The sequence below is a fragment of the Pongo pygmaeus genome, chromosome 12 (genome assembly GCF_028885625.2).
Source record: "Pongo pygmaeus isolate AG05252 chromosome 12, NHGRI_mPonPyg2-v2.0_pri, whole genome shotgun sequence".
Classification (NCBI taxonomy): Eukaryota; Metazoa; Chordata; class Mammalia; order Primates; family Hominidae; genus Pongo; species Pongo pygmaeus.
This window is the reverse complement of record NC_072385.2, coordinates 130289957-130305590: the sequence shown is the minus strand read 5'-3', so window position 1 is coordinate 130305590 and position 15634 is coordinate 130289957. Positions and strand designations below refer to the sequence as shown.

Sequence of the window (15634 nt, the reverse complement as noted above, 5' to 3'; positions counted from 1 at the left end):
CCCACCGTGCGCTGAGCCTCCCATGCAGATGTGTCCCGCCTGTGCACGGAGCCTCTGGTGTGGGTGTGTCCCGCCTGTGCACGGGGCCTCTCATGTGGGTGTGTCCTGCCTGTGCACGGAGCCTCTCGTGTAGGTGTCTCCTGCCTGTGCCCGGAGCCTCTGGTGTGGGTGTGTCCCCTCATGCACTGAACCTCTCATGCGATGTGTCCCGCCTGTGCACGAAGCCTCTGGTGTGGGTGTGTCCCCTCATGCACAGAGCCTCTCGTGCAGATGTGTCCCGCCTGTGCATGGAGCCTCTGGTGCGGGTGTGTCCTGCCTGTGCACGAAGCCTCTTGTGTGGGTGTGCAGGCAGCCTTGTGGCTGGAAGAGCACTGAATTCCTGTTTTAGCTTTTCCACTAACTTGCTAGGTGTCCTTTGTTAAGTAACTTGATTGATTCAATCAACAAGCATTTTACATGTTTATAGGTTTACTTTTCAAGAATCAATGAGACAATGGATTGGAAAGTTCCTGAAAAGTATAACATATCTATGTTTAAAATGGTGTTTATATTATTTGTGCTTGAGCTAGATAATGAAAGTTTTTGTTCCTCAGCTTGAAATCAGACACTTGGTTTTCCCCACTCTTAACTGCCTTGTTGAAATCAGTGTAATCCATTTGTTATGTGGCATTCATCCTCTGGAACTCTCTGCAGCCAACCTACCTGCACGTGACTGGGAAAACTAATGTGTGTTCATAGTGATGTCCCTGAAGGAAAATAATATCTGGTTTGAATGTCAAGTAATTCTTTGGAGCATTTATCACTTGTTTGGCACACAGGTTACTCTTTTAAAGGGAATATTTTACCAAACATAATGGAATGAAAATAATGCAAATTTGGCCACATGCAAACTGTGCGCAAATAGTTTCATTTCTCTGAGCCTTGGTTTCCTTATCTGTGAAAGCGAGATAATTTCCAACTTGTGAAATGAGTGTAAAGATTAGAAGTATTTAAAAGTGCCTTTTCCTTACTCAGTGGTCTGGGGATAAATGCTATCTACTGTTGTTACCGTTATTCTCTAATTTAATCATGACTCCAATGGAGGTCTAAAGTCTTTAAAAGAAGGAATGAGATTTTACTCGTATTTGCCCTTTTCTCAGCATCGGGCATGCACAATGCCTTACTTACAGTCGACTTTAATTATATTTTTAAATGAAATTTTCTCCTTTGATACCTCACACTAGTTTTAAAATTAAGAATACTTTGTTAAACTATAAACAATTTATGTTGGTTGTAGACTTATTAGAAAATGCAGATAAGAAAAAAATGAGAAAGTGAAAACCCTGAATTCCTCTGCTCAGAGTCTGTTCTCACTTTTGTGCATGTTCTTCAGGACTGTTTTCCATTTTAAATTTACTTTTTGTGTAGAGTATTAAGAGGGTTGGAACTTGTCAAATAATAGAAAATTCTATTTTAAGAAATACTATGAATCAGTATTGAGGATATTTTCAATGTTTTAGGTTTTTTTCTCAGTATATTGATTTTATTTATTTGAAATAGATTTAAACGTTTTTGAGCAGAGCTGCCATTCACTTTAAAAACAGCAACAACAAAACAACAGGCATCATGTACTTACGAGGAATTTTTCCAGATCTATGTTGCAAGTGTTGCTTCCTGGATGTCATCTGCTCTGAATATTTGATCTCAAATCAGAATTTAAAAAGGAAGTTTTATTTTTTCTTCTGCAACAAATATTCAATTTGATTTCTCATTGGCTATTTTTTTTGACGATAGTGAAAAATAGATTTAAGAGAAGAAAAGTAAACGATTGCATAATTATCCACTAATAGATTTTAAAATGTAAACTACAATTTTAAATCATGAGTCTAGATGTTGAACTATCCTACTTCCATCCTGTATTGGACAGATAGTAACTTTCTGAAATATAACACCCACAAAGAGCATTCAGAATACACTGGGTGTGTAGTTTGCTGTTTTCATTTTGTGTTTTTGCATCATAGATTATAATATGAACGTATCGATCACTTCCGACGGCCAAGCAGCACGACAGGATGCCGTAGTGACAAGTTCCAGGTGCAACGTGTATAAGAAGATAATTGTGACATTTTTTCCCCCAAAGGCTTCAAAACTCAAGTATAATTTTGATCAACAATAAATGTGCTATTAGTTAAAAAAAAGTACCTAACATAAGATTTTTAGTATTTATAGTCATCGATTTGTGAAATGGTCTATCTATCATCTTTTAAAGGTGTACTTTGTAAGTTTCATGACAATGTTATGCATGATCATATCAAAGCAAAGTCCTTTTAAATGCATGTTGGAGGCAACATTCAAAGCCTGTTAACATCCTTTGTTAAATGTTTTTCTTCCTTTCTTCCGTTTCCCTTTCTTCCTTTCTTCCCTCTCTTCCTCCCTTCCTCCCTTTCTGCTTTCCCTCCCTCCCTCCCCCCAACCCTCCCTCTCTCCCCCCAACCCTCCCTCTCTCTCTCTCTCTTTCTTTTTGTGAGCCAGGGTCTCCCTCTGTCACCTGCAAGCTCCGCCTCCCATGTTCAAAAGATCTCATGCTTCAGCTAACTGAGTAGCTGGGATTACAGGCATGGCACGTGTGCCACCATACCCAGCTAACTTTTTTTTTTTTTTGTATTTTTAGTAGAGAAGGGTTTCACCATGTTGGCCAGGCTGATCTTGAACTCCTGACCTCAAGTGGTCCACCCACCTCAGCCTCCCAAAGTGCTGGGATTACAGACGTGAGCGACTCTGCCTGGCCAAATGTTTTCAATGTGATAGAAAAATAGTGGGTTTTGTCTGCCTTTGAAGCATTTATATTTTAGCCCATTGGAGAAACAAGAGTGAAAAACTGCCAAGCACCGCGCAAAACTCCACGTGGAATCCAGAGACCCTTTTCCTGCCCGATTTCCAGACTTCCTTTGAACTGAGGACTGGCTCCTGTGCTTCTCTTGAAGAAATGCCTTACAGTAAATAGTACCAATTCTCATCATGCTCAACTTTATACTGTATTTATTTATATTTATGACTTGATCTTTCACTCTTTTTCTAATGCCATGCCTCTAATTGTTCTGTGGGTCACCTCTCTCAAGAAACTGTTACCCATTCTGGTCATCTCTTAATGCTGTCATCCTTCAGGAAGCATGCAATTGTAATCATGTCATTTTCAAATACTTTGCCTTTTTCCAATTATCCCCCAAGTTATTTTGTGTTTGCATTCAAGTTTTCAACAACTTTCCATTGGATGGTTAATTTTTCCTACTAAATGCTCACTTTATGTATGGAGCACATCTTCTGCTTATATGTCTCCTCCTTCCCTGTCCAGGTACTGATTGCTCAGAATTTCTTAACTAAGCCTGGGCATTCTAGGATTAAAGAAAGAGAGGTTTGATCCTCTTGTGGCTTTTAGGCTTTGATGTTTCATGTTGTTGAAAACTAGGAAATTTTTGACTTTGGGTGGAGTCATAATGACAAGAACATAAGAAAATAGGACACAGTGGGTAACTTCAGAACAGTAGTTATAGAACAGGAGTTATCTATGATTGATTAATGTTATGTGCTGTTGTGTGCTTATTTTCTTACAACAAAAAGTCATGTCTATTTTGCTTTTTAGTCTTCTTGTCTTTATTACTGTACTCCAAATCATAGTGTGCTTAGAAATTCATTGAGGATTGAAATCCACCAGACTGACGAAGGGTCTTGAAGGAGATAGGTCTTCCCAAGGAGGCTCCTCGTGCTTCAGGTGCTCTGTGGAAGCTGAGAAACTGTGCGCCTTCTGCCAGTGTTTACCCAGAATGCCCCAGATGAGAGCAGGTGAAAAAAGTGAGTAGTTGATGTGCTACTAGCTATTAGACAAGTGATAAAACAGTGCAGCCTCTTTAAATGATCAAAGTGGTGGTTTATATCAATTGACATAAATAATATTTAAGTGATTTAACATGCTTAAGACATGCTAAGCTCAGAACGTCAGCCATTTTCCATCGCCTGCAGCTACTGATGAAAACACCATTTCAGCGTCTTACTGAAGGGAAATGCATCCACAGATCCATAATAATCATTTCCTCTCCTTGTGTGCTTTCTCAGTCAATCAGTGGAGGGTTTTCATTTAATTAACATTGCCAGAAATGCCAATAAAACCAGGATCCCGCATTATCTCTGACTCAGGATTTTTGCAACAAAATGAAAATGGCATTGATTCATTAATTGATTTTTAAAATTAATTGCCTGCCCAGTATCTTTACTGTTTTTTCTCTTTATTATGTTGATACCACTCCATCACCACAGCTAAGTCTTTTATTGTTTCTCTAAGAGACAAGGTCAATAATGATCAACATTGGAGTCTCAAACGTGAAGTGTAAGGTCATTAGTAATACTAAGTGGGATCGTGGTGAAATATTAAGCAATGAAACTTTTAGAAAATTATGTGGTTCTAGGCCGGGCGCGGTGGCTCACGCCTGTAATCCCAGCACTTTGGGAGGCCAAGGAGGACAGATCACGAGGTCAGGAGATCGAGACCATCCTGGCTAACACGGCGCAACCCCGTCTCTACTAAAAATATTAAAAAAATGAACCAGGCATGGTAGTGGGCACCTGTAGTCCCAGCTACTCGGAAGGCTGATGCAGGAGAATGGCGTGAACCCACGAGGCAGAGCTTGCAGGAGCCAAGATCTCGCCACTGCACTCCAGCCTGGGTGACAGAGCGAGACTCTGTCTCAAAAAAAAAAAGAAAATTTTGTGGTTCTAGAAGTAGAAAGCTTGTATCCCTCTATACATAGGAGATTCATTTGGACTCAAATAATAGGAGAAAGATTTTCACTTAAAAACAAAAAAGATGCTCTGGGCAATGCTCTTCATTAATAAAACACAAGGTATTGCCTTGGCGTTTTATAAGAGACAGTCACGGATGAACCAATCTGCCTTTTCGTATGGTGGGCTCCATGGAAGCAGTTTTGTTGTATTCATGACAATTTTAGAAATCACAACTAGGGTGCTGAAGAAGGAAATGAAATGGTTCCAGTCTAGCCCGGAGAAGTAGCAAGTGAACAAAGATCAGCGGATGCAGGTCAGTTTTCGCCGCCTCGCCTTCCATCTTGGAAGCTTCCCTACTTTCCTCCTGGTTGCTAGGCTGAGGACTCAAATTCTTATCCTCTTTCCCTCTCCCCAGTGGACTTGGATTTGCTTCCCAGCTCCCCTGGAGGCCTGATGACCCTCACACCTCTCCAGCACTGTGTTGTTTGCAGTGGCCTGGGTGCCATGCCAGGGCTGGGCCAGCACCCTTCCTCCCCTCCCGCTGGCAGAATGTCTTCCCCTCTAAGCTGCCCTCTGGGCAGAGTGCAGGATCCAGGCAGTGCTCTCATGACACACCGCCACAGGGCATTCTCTGTCCCTCTGGTATGTTCTAACTTATTTTTGACCTTGACAGTGAAAAGGAAAGGAGGTGAGATGAAGCCGGGTGTTCAGGAAGCACCCAATTACTCAGTAGCCTTTGTCTGGCCATTCATTTATTAATTCATTTTTTAAAATTCACCAGTTATCCACAATATTATCTGTTACAGAAAATTGGTTTTAAGCAGATAGACAAAATTCTTACTTTGGGCCATCTGCTATGACATAGACAAAGAACAGTGATGGGATTTTGCTGTGAGCAAACTCTTAATTAAAAGTGTCAGTATAGGTATCTCCTGTGGGGTGAGAGGTCATTAAAGTAGTTCGTAGAACTTGATGCCTGCCTTGTAATGCCTAAGCAGCAGGGATAGGCCCCGGGGAAAACAGAAACAGTCCCTGCTAGTTCAGCTGGATGGTCTTCTCTGAGCTGTGCATCCAGCTCCTGGCATCTGGGGCTTCAGATTCCATTTCTGTTCTCCACGAGTGGCCCCTTGTCTTACTTCTGTTGGCCTCAGGTTGGCAGGTGTTTATTAAAATATGACCACGTAACGCACAAGCCATTGTAGTCACGAAAAGAAAGTATTTTGTTTGTATTTACTTGGTTTTCCCCATGAGTTGTAGAGATGCTATCTGTAACTTTAAAATATATGAATTATTTCAAATTATAATTTTATATATATAGTCAATTTATGATGTTTCTGCAAGGTACCAAATAAGCTGGAGTTTAGGTTGTGGTAACATAGACATGGTTGTAAATATAAATTTTGGACACAAAAAGTAACATTTCAAATTTTCATTTCTGGGAAGGATTAATGAGAAATCCTTATTGGCTGCCTACACCACACTCTGCGAGGGTACTTTTAGGGGAATTTATTACTTGGTTACCCTAAATTGACAGCCGTATTTTGGAGAAAAAAATGTGTCTTCTCCGATGAGTAATTTAAGGAAAGAAAATTAAACGTGAAGAGGAAAGGGACTTGAAAGTCCACAGGCACTTTGAATTGACAAATGAGATTGTTCAGGGGCCTTTTTTCTTCATATCTTCAGGGAACCTGGCAGCTTTTCCCCAAGACAAAGCTAATGTGAGAAGCAGCTGGGAGTTGTAACTCAGAACTGAGATTCGCCGTTCAGATTGCGTGGAGATTCCATCCATAAGGCCGTATAATTTCTGTTCAAGGCAAGACATTTGTTTCTTGTTTGTTCATCTTCAGGATTTGTCTTTATTGATCTTTGAAGGAGGGGCATCCATGGCGTTGCAAAAAAGAGTTCCATAAATACAAACTCACATTTCCTGTTTGTAAATAGAATGAATAGAAAAAGACAGGCCTTAAAAAAAGTTGCAGTATACCCAAACGCAAATTTACACCTTGATTTATACTTAAGAATACATTTCACAAACTGGTAAATATTGTAGGCACAGATTGCATATGAACTTAACAAGCCATCTGTATACTTGGGATGGGCAAAAATGCTCCTAAATGTCCTTCAGTGCCACCTTCTGCATCTGAAGCCTGTGCAGCGTTCTTGCCACATGACTTTGTCACTACTGTCCAAATATGTGTCACATACTCTGTGCACCTGCAGCTGACAAATGCGCCTGTGCCAGACGGGCTGGCTCCCTGTCCCGCCGTCTATCAGCAGAATGGACTGAGTCTGTGGGATCTTACAATTCTGAGCCAGAAACACCACTGGAAATTATTCCTCTCCAGTGCTTTTGTATGAATGGAGGGGAAATGGAAGTGTCTCTTTGCTAATATCAATACTGTAATTTAAAAATGTTCAGTCATTTCTCTGTTACAATAGAAATGTTTTAAATGAGTTCCAAATAGCAGGCATCCAGTGTCTATCAGGCATGCCACACTCTATGCCAGGTTCAGACACAGTGAGACGCAGCAAGGTGTAGACCAGGTCACTGCGTCTAGGCTGCTGTGCTCCTCAGAGACAAGAGGCTGTGTAGAAAGGTGGTGGGTGTGGGGGCAGAGGCCAGGTCATGGGAAAGGGGGCTTGAAGCATGTTTTTAATGCAATCTTTCTGTTTTCGCTTGTGATGTATAAGAATCTCACATAAATATGTACTTGAAAAAGAGAGGAATATTTGAATAGACTTTGTTGATAATTGTGGATATTCTTTGGTACTACACCAAAACTTGACAAGTGATAGTTTTTTTAAAGGTTAGTTACAATGTGGAATCAGAACCCATTATCAATGAATTTTTTACTCCCTGTTACATTAAAATCTGTTGTTATATTCTGCACTTTGAATGCATTTTTACCCATGCAGCATTTTACAACACGATGCATTTGTCATTTGGAAAATATTGGTTCATTGAGTTACGCAAATGTCCAATGAGTTATGCAAATGTATGACACATTTAATTATACAATACTTAAAAAATCACATGCATTAATATTTTCATCAACATCTTTAGAAAAGACTTTTAGTATTGTGACACTGTCAAACACATGTGCATGCTTTGCAAATCTGAAGTTTTTTGAATGCTCAAATTTTATTGTTCAACCCAAATACTATCAGTTGTTTTTATAGACATAATAGCCTCATTTTGAGAAAATGCCTGCCAGCTCCCCAAGAATTAGTAACTATAGTTTGTAGGTTACTTATTCTGTCAAGTAAAGTAGTTCCATGAAACAAGTGTCTAGTTCAGCTTGCAATGTGCACAATCACGTAAGTGCTTTTTCTTGAGATAATCATGTGGCTTCAATGTGCACCAGAAGTGCTTCACAAGTTCTTCTCATTTCCTTACACAGGATATTACAAAGGTCATGTGCTCAAGGTCAGTGTTTAATAACATTCATAATTTTCATTCCTTCATGAAGGACCCATTTTAAGTGACATTGGCATTTTCTCAAACACTGCAAGTGTGTTGAAGTGAGTGATTTGGTGGCAGTGAGTACGGCTGGGAGCAGTGGCTTTGATTAGTCCTCAAGCACCCATAGCTTTACCTGATGTTGTTTTTGTAGCATCAATGCAAATGCCACACAGCGAAAGAGGCAAATGACTCTTAGTACTATGATGAGCATAGTTTCAACTTCACTGATCCCTGGGAGGTTCTATAGACCCCCAGGAATCCACAACCACCTTTTGGGAAGTCGTGTGTGAGATGAGGATGGTGGTGATAGCATTTACATTCACAGAATGAAAACAGTTCACTTTCAACAACAGTATCGCATCCCAGCAGGACTCACTGAAGGAGGAGTTCCTCAAGCTCTTGCTGATATCCTTGAGTACCAGGTTGTGGACAGAGGTATTGCAGAGCAGGGCGAGAGCAGGTCTGTGCCGCTCCCTGGCTCTGTGACCTATGTATGTAACCTGTCCCAGGCCGTGGCTTTCTCATTCTTCTGCAAGGGGGACAGCACCCTGAAGGGCTGCTGGGAGGGGTGCATAAGATGAATCCATGGTGAGTGCTGGGCACAAAGGAAGAACTCAGTCATCATTAGCTGTTGTCATTGTTTGAGAAATGACAAGAGAAAATATTAGAAGTAGAACACATTTCTTAATGTTTATGAATCAGAAATTAAGAAGAAAAAATCTCTAAAACTGTAACACATCAGTAGAAAAATGACAGTTGTATTTATATGTTTAGGACAAAAGGGATCAAATCCCTGTGGAAAGCTGTGTCTACTTAGCATCAGAGTCTTGGCCTGGGTGGCCCCTGGCCCAGAGCCCAGCACAGAGCTCTGTTGTGGGCTCCCTGTTAACTGCTCCTTGGCTTCTGTACTGGGAGCTTACAGACTCCACCAAGGCTGAGCTGCCTCCCTTTCCCTGCAGTGTGCGTGCTGACCCTGCTCTGCTCAGTGTGTCTCCTTTTCTGATCACGGTTCTCCAGATACCCCCTGCCTCCCTCAGGACCCCTGGGCTCCCAGCCCTGGGCTGACGGGACACTACTGGGTGTAGCCCACTTTGAGGTTCAGCTGTCCTTGTCGACCCTTCCTTGAAGGGGAGGCAGGAACTCTTGGGCTTCAGCTGAGCTTTTCCTACCTCAGTGTCCCATCAACGTCATATTCCTAAGTTCTTGACGGAAATGCTATGTGAGATCAACTCAGAAGAACTCCTCTAGGAAAGATGTCATTTGTTTTTCCTGTGTGGAGATGAAGCGAGTGTGGTTTGTCGTTCATGGAAAGTCATGCTTAGTCCCCAAGCCCTTGATGCTGTTCAAGGCAATTCTCCAAATAAACTGCTGCCATGCCATCCCTTTCATCTATCTTTAGCCAATCCCAGGGTTGCTGTAAGTAAATAAAAGCTGTCCTTCAACGCCTTCTGGCAATTTTTCTGAACTCTGGGGTGAAAGTCAGATACTGCAAACAGTGTAGGTTTGACTTTAAATGCAAACAGTGTTAGGTTTGACTGTTTCAGCCTTGGAAAGATGTTGAGATGGCCTCTTGCTCAGCATTCCAGGTGTGGTTAACCTTTAAGTTAGATGGCTTCTTTCAGCCCCGGAGGTAAACTAGCTCCTCTTTGTTTTGTCTATAGCAAAACACTTGGGGATACTGAATATAGGCTGCTATAGCAGAATACCATAGAGTTGGAGACTTACAAACAGCAGAAATGTATTCCCTCCAGTATGGGAGGCTGGGAAGTCCAAGATCAGGGTGCTGGCAGGATTGGTCTGAGGAGGGCTTGTTTCCTGGTTAATAGATGATGGCTTCTTCCTGTGTCCTCATGTGGTGGAAGGGGCAAATCAGCTCTCTAGGGTCTCTTCTAGAAGGGGCTGATCACCTTCCAAAGGCCCAGCCTTCTAATATCATCACTTGAGGGGTTAGGATTTCAACACATAAATTTTGGGGGAAGACGAACTGTTAGATCCTTCTTTCCTAAATGACCCATCTCCATTTTCCTCTCAAATGTCTTCATTCCTCAGCTCTCAAGGGTCCCTGGGCCTCTGTCTATCCTGCCTTGTTAGTGTCATGAGTCTTCCCCTCTCTCTCAGGACTTTGGTTCTACTCACCAGTCAGCAGAGGCATCATCCACTTTGAAAAGCTGTTCCTGGCCTTTCCAGCATATATACCTACCATCTTGTTCCCCCACCTGTATTCATGTATTGACCTAAAATAGTTATTGTCATTTGCTTTGTGACTAGTTCCATGTGAAGATTTCTTTCAGTGGCTTTTCCATGCCAATAATTGATATATAATAATTTTACTTTCTCCCTATTTTCTCATCAGCCCCTTGAGATGTGGCTTTACCCCCGATATTCTCGTGTTGCCTTTCTTTCTCGTAACCTTTCACCTTTAATGGTTGAATTCAGTGATGATTTCATTATTTACTCTATCCTTGTACCTCTGGGTTTTTTTTGTTTGTTTGTTTTTGTATACTGCTTGTCCATCTGTTGGACTCAAACTCCTTCATTCTTCAGTGTGACACACCGTTGTTCACATCTCAGTGCTGGCTTCTCCGTCTTGACTCCAGTCCCAAGCACGGACCTTGCGTCCTGTCTTAGTGGGTTCTCCTCCTCACTGCTTCACTTTGTGGGTGGGTTTACCCTGAAGGCTCTGAAAATAATCTCAGTTGTCTTGTTTATCCCACTTCTGTTTCCAAATGCTATTTCAGTCCCTCTTCAGTGAAACCTCTGGTGCCTTTGATTTTTGCTTCTGCAGCATGCAGTCTGACCTTAGGACTTTATGTGCCTCTGCATTTCCATTTCAAGATGCTACTTCATCTCAAGTCCAGTGTCCTAAGCCAGCAGACACCTTCTTCCTCTTCTCCATCAATCACACCTTTGTTCTCTCAGCTGTTCCGTCCCTCGAGGCCTGAGCCTGATATTCAGTGCCTCCCTTCACTGCACACCTGTTTCCAGCCATTCTGCAGGTTCCTCCTTCCAGTGCACCACGTCCTCCCTCTCCCTTCTCATGGCCTCAGCACTGGCTGGTGCAGGTCAGCCCCTGGCTTCACACTCTTCTGACTCCATGTACCCTTGCATGCAGGTGACTCTTCTGTGTTTTCCCCTTTAATTGTGTCACTGCTCTGTTTGAAACCTTTATTGTCGCCACCTATGTCTGATGCTTTCTGTGAAACTATCCCGACCACTCCAAACTTTGGTAGCTTCTGAAATCCTGAAAAACTTAGTGTGTATTAACATAATTGGAGGTATGTGTTTAAAATTTATTCATTATTCCCTCAGTATGGCTGCAAGTTCTCTGAGTGCAGAGACCACACCTCATATTTCTCTGGTAGCTGGTGACACTGACCTGCAGAGCCCTGGTCATAGAGTAGGTGCTCAAAAGGTAATTTGTGATTGGCTGATATTTGACATTTGCAGGAAATTTAAAACTAGGATCTGGATCTCTTTAGTTTTCAGCCTCTGCAATGGAAATTTTCCTCTATTTTTAGAAAAGAGCTCTATTTTCCTTTGTTCTTCCTTTGTGCCTAATGTATTGAAGTACTATTTTCTATTCTGCCTCATGCCTTGCCCATTATTTCATTTCCTGCTTTTAATTTCCTGGTTTCTGATTCTGAAGAGCTCCACTTTAAAGATGACAGTCAATTCAAAAAGGAAGGACCTAGTAGTCCTCCTTCTCAAATGCTTTTTAGAAACATTTTCTTGTCATGCTTACACTTGATTTTTCAAATTATTATATTATCATCAATATTTACTGAAGTCTTATCTTACCGATAAATAATTTTGATAATCAAAAGTAAGCATTTTGATTTAAAAAGATCTCATTTCCTTTATCCTATAGAAAAGGAAATGATTTCTCTGTTGAATGCATGAATGATGCATAAGGAGGAGGGATTAGTTGTTATAACAGACGTGGTCTTCACGTAATTTCAGAGTACTTCCACCTGTGCTGGACTCGTAACAAAGGAAGTCTTTACAGTGAACATTTTACTGTGACCAGCTCTTACCCCCATTCTGGCCTCCTAAACCATGGTAATGCAGACTGAGGAAAAGTGCACCTTCTATTGAATTATTGGTGCCATTTCCTTTCTAGGTCTATTTTGTCTAGACTAGATTTTTACTTATACCTTAGAAATACAAACTAAAGTAGGAGATGAACGTGAACACTGATGTATGTAGAATTACCTTCTTTTTTTCCTTTATTGATAACCTGGATGACTGAAAATAAAGAAAATTGCCAAATATCCTCACCTAATTGAAATGTTGCCTTCCCTCAGCTACAAGAATCATGTGCAGGGCCAATGACAACTGACACCTTTTATTCCCTCTGTCCAGTCTCTAGAAGGCAGTGTGGTCAAGAGAAAGTGGAAGTTGCAGACAGTTAATTCAGAAACAGCATGAGCGGTCCAAGTAATTTAGGGCGAACCATGGAGAGAAGTGCTATTAGAATCTGGCAGCAGCTCCCAGCTGGCGCACGGGAAAACCTGCCAGGTTGATGAGTCTGACCCCTGGTGGTGGAGAAAAGCTCAGAGTGTGATTGACAATGGATAGGATTGACGGCGGATAGGAGGAAACACCCAGCAACTTCATTCTCTCATCGCCATACTGAGTCGTGTGACTGAGGTGGATGTTTCTGGAGAATCTATTTCTTCAGTGGTAAATGGAGCAAAGTCTAAAGAGGGGCTTTATTAGTGCTGCCTTGCATCAGCTGCAGTGACCCTTGAAAAAACAGCAACAAATAATGTGTCACCTTGTGCCTGTATTTCCAGTCTAGTGCTTCTGTGAAATGTTTCAGAGAGTATTTTATGACATTTTAAAAGAAGTAATTAGGTTTTTGCAAATACGTTTTTAGTGTTTAATTTTAGAGGTGGTGATTAGGACTTACAAATTGTTTACCACATGCTTCGGATGATGCTGCATGCCAAATTGAATGGTTTTAGTGAGAACAGTGTGATAAAATGCAAATGCAGCAATGCCTCACTTGTCTCATTTTTAAGCAACGATGTTTTGCAAAAGTGAAATTTTCATATATCTGATATCCCTGTGATTAATCTACAATTACTTCATTTTTATTTTTTGAGACAGGGTCTTGCTCTATCAACCAGGCTAGAGTGTGGGTTGTACTGCACCCTCAGACTCCCCAGTAGCTGGTACTACCAGCAAGTGACACCATGCCTGGCAAATTTTTTGTTGTTATTTTGTTTTGTAGGGATTAGGTCTTGCTGCATTGCCCAGGCTGGTCTTGAACTCCTGGGCTTAAGTGATCCTCCTGCCTTGGCCTCCCAAAGTGCTGGGTTTACAAGTATAAGCCACCATGCCTGGCCTTCACTTCATTTGTAAAGTCCTGTTCCCTGATGAATCGGTCATGATTTTGCACTTCGTGACTCCCTTTGCTGGACTGTTTGATGCTTTCAAGGATGGCTGGCATCTGGGGTTTTGTCTTGTTCTGAATGGCTCCAGCCTGCTGTGCTTTCTGCAGTGTTTTGGTCTCTCCTCTCCCTGGAATCCCCACGGTTGCTACTGGGGCACTTCTAGCAGCTTCCCTCACCCCTTTCTGACACGTGACTTCTGTTCTGCCGCAGGGAGGGAAACAGAGTGAAGCTCACCCATGTTGTATGAGTGCCCGCATTGTATGAGTGCCTGCAATGTGTGAGTAGAGGCCCATCTCTTGAAATTCTCATCGACAAAGTGCATGAGCTTCAACACGTAGGCTTGTGATGTATCTTTGAGTTTCTTTCTTTCTTTTTTTTTTGAGACAGAGCCTCTCACTGTCGCCCAGGCTGGAATGCAATGGCGTGATCTTGGCTCACTACAACCTCTGCCTCCTGGGTTCAAGCAATTCTCCTGCCTCAGTGTCCCGAGTAGCTGGGATTACAGGCATGCACCACCATGCCTGGCTAATTTTTTTTTGTATTTTTAGTAGAGACAGGGTTGCACCATATTGGTCAGGCTAGTCTCGAACTCCTGACCTTGTGATCTGCCCACCTCGGCCCCCCAAAGTGCTGGGATTACAGACCTGAGCCACTGCGCCTGGCCCGTCTTTGAGTTTCTTTGTTGCTCATGACTGCTTTCTGGGTAGGTGATGCTTCCAGGCATTGTGGTTTTCAGTTGGGTGAGGTGTTGCTACGGAGTCTTTGGTGAATTCCTGGACTGCGTTCTGAAGATGACTGGAGTTGGGGTGGTCTTGCATAGGCTCTGCTTGCCCCAGCCAGCACCTTGGTTGTCCAGCTCCAGAGTGTATTATCTTGGGACTTTTTTTCTTCAGAAAGCTATTTTTTTTTTAACAGCATGAGGATATAATTTACTTCTGCTTGAACTTGAGGAGTTTTGGCAAATGTATACAAATGTGTAATTGTGGTTAAGGAGAGCCGGGATCTTCCTTATCAGATTGGGCATCTCAGCCTTTCTGCGCTTTCTCACTTCCAAAATTTCCCCCTTACCTTTCTAGATGCTCAGCTGCTTACACAGTCATCTGCTGCCTTGAGCAGAAAGGCTGTGGTTTTTGGCAGCTGCAGCAGGGGTGGGTGAGGTGTGCCTAGGCAGGGGGCTGGAGGTGCATAGCTCTCAGTAAAGTCTGTAAACAGTCGACTCTTCCTGTGTTGCTGTGTTGCTGTCTTCTGTTGGGAGTTCTCAAGGGCCTTCATGGGTGCTTTCAATACTTGTAATAATTTTATTCAGTTTTATGATTCTCATATGCAGGAGAATCACCCAGCCCACCACTTCATGCCACTCTTTCCTTCTTGGGCCATTTTATCTTCTTTTTAAAGATTGAGCTGTAATTCATACACAGTAGAACACATCCTTCTTGGTGTCCAGTTCCAGGAGCTTTGGGAACACACAGTCATATAACTATCAGAATAGTCAAGGTATGGAACAGCCACCACCCCCCAAATTCTCTTGGGCCCCTCTGTGGTCACCTCTCTATTCCCCCATGCCACCCCCATGCCCTGGCAGCCATTGGTCTGTTTTCTGTCCCCTGGTTTTGCCCTTTCCAGAATGTCATATGGCTGGAATTACAGAGCATACGCGCTTCTGTCACTTACTGTGGTTCATGAGAGGTTCACCCATCTGTGTGCACAACAGCTCATTCCTGTCAGTTGCCGAGTAGTGCTCCATCTTACGTTTGTATCAGAACTAGTTTATTAATTCCCCTTTGAAGGACATTTGGGTCCAATTTTTGAATATTTTAAAAAGCTGCTATCCATTGATGTGAAGATTGTGTAATACCTAAGAGTGGGATCACTGAGTCATGCAGTGAATGCATTTTTCACTGTGTGAGAAGCTGTCAGACTTTTGCTAAGCAGTTGTATGTACAGTTTTGGAACTGTACAGTGGATGGAAGTGAATGGAAGTTTCAGGTGATTTGCAGCCTCACCAGCAGCTTTCTTT

General features: G+C 42.2%; 1 protein-coding gene across 9 annotated transcripts in view; it reads left to right on the top strand.

Moving 5' to 3' along the window:
* Positions 1-15634, top strand: part of DCDC2C (doublecortin domain containing 2C) — a 141704-nt gene that overhangs the window by 84623 nt on the left and 41447 nt on the right. The window contains exon 11 of one of the 9 annotated variants that reach the window (XM_054475244.1): positions 2001-2169. The exons of the other annotated variants lie outside the window; for them this stretch is intronic. Coding sequence (XP_054331219.1) covers positions 2001-2012 — 12 coding nt within the window. The 3' untranslated portion in view covers positions 2013-2169. Of the gene's footprint in view, positions 1-2000; positions 2170-15634 lie in introns of those variants that run through there. 9 annotated transcript variants of the gene reach the window in all.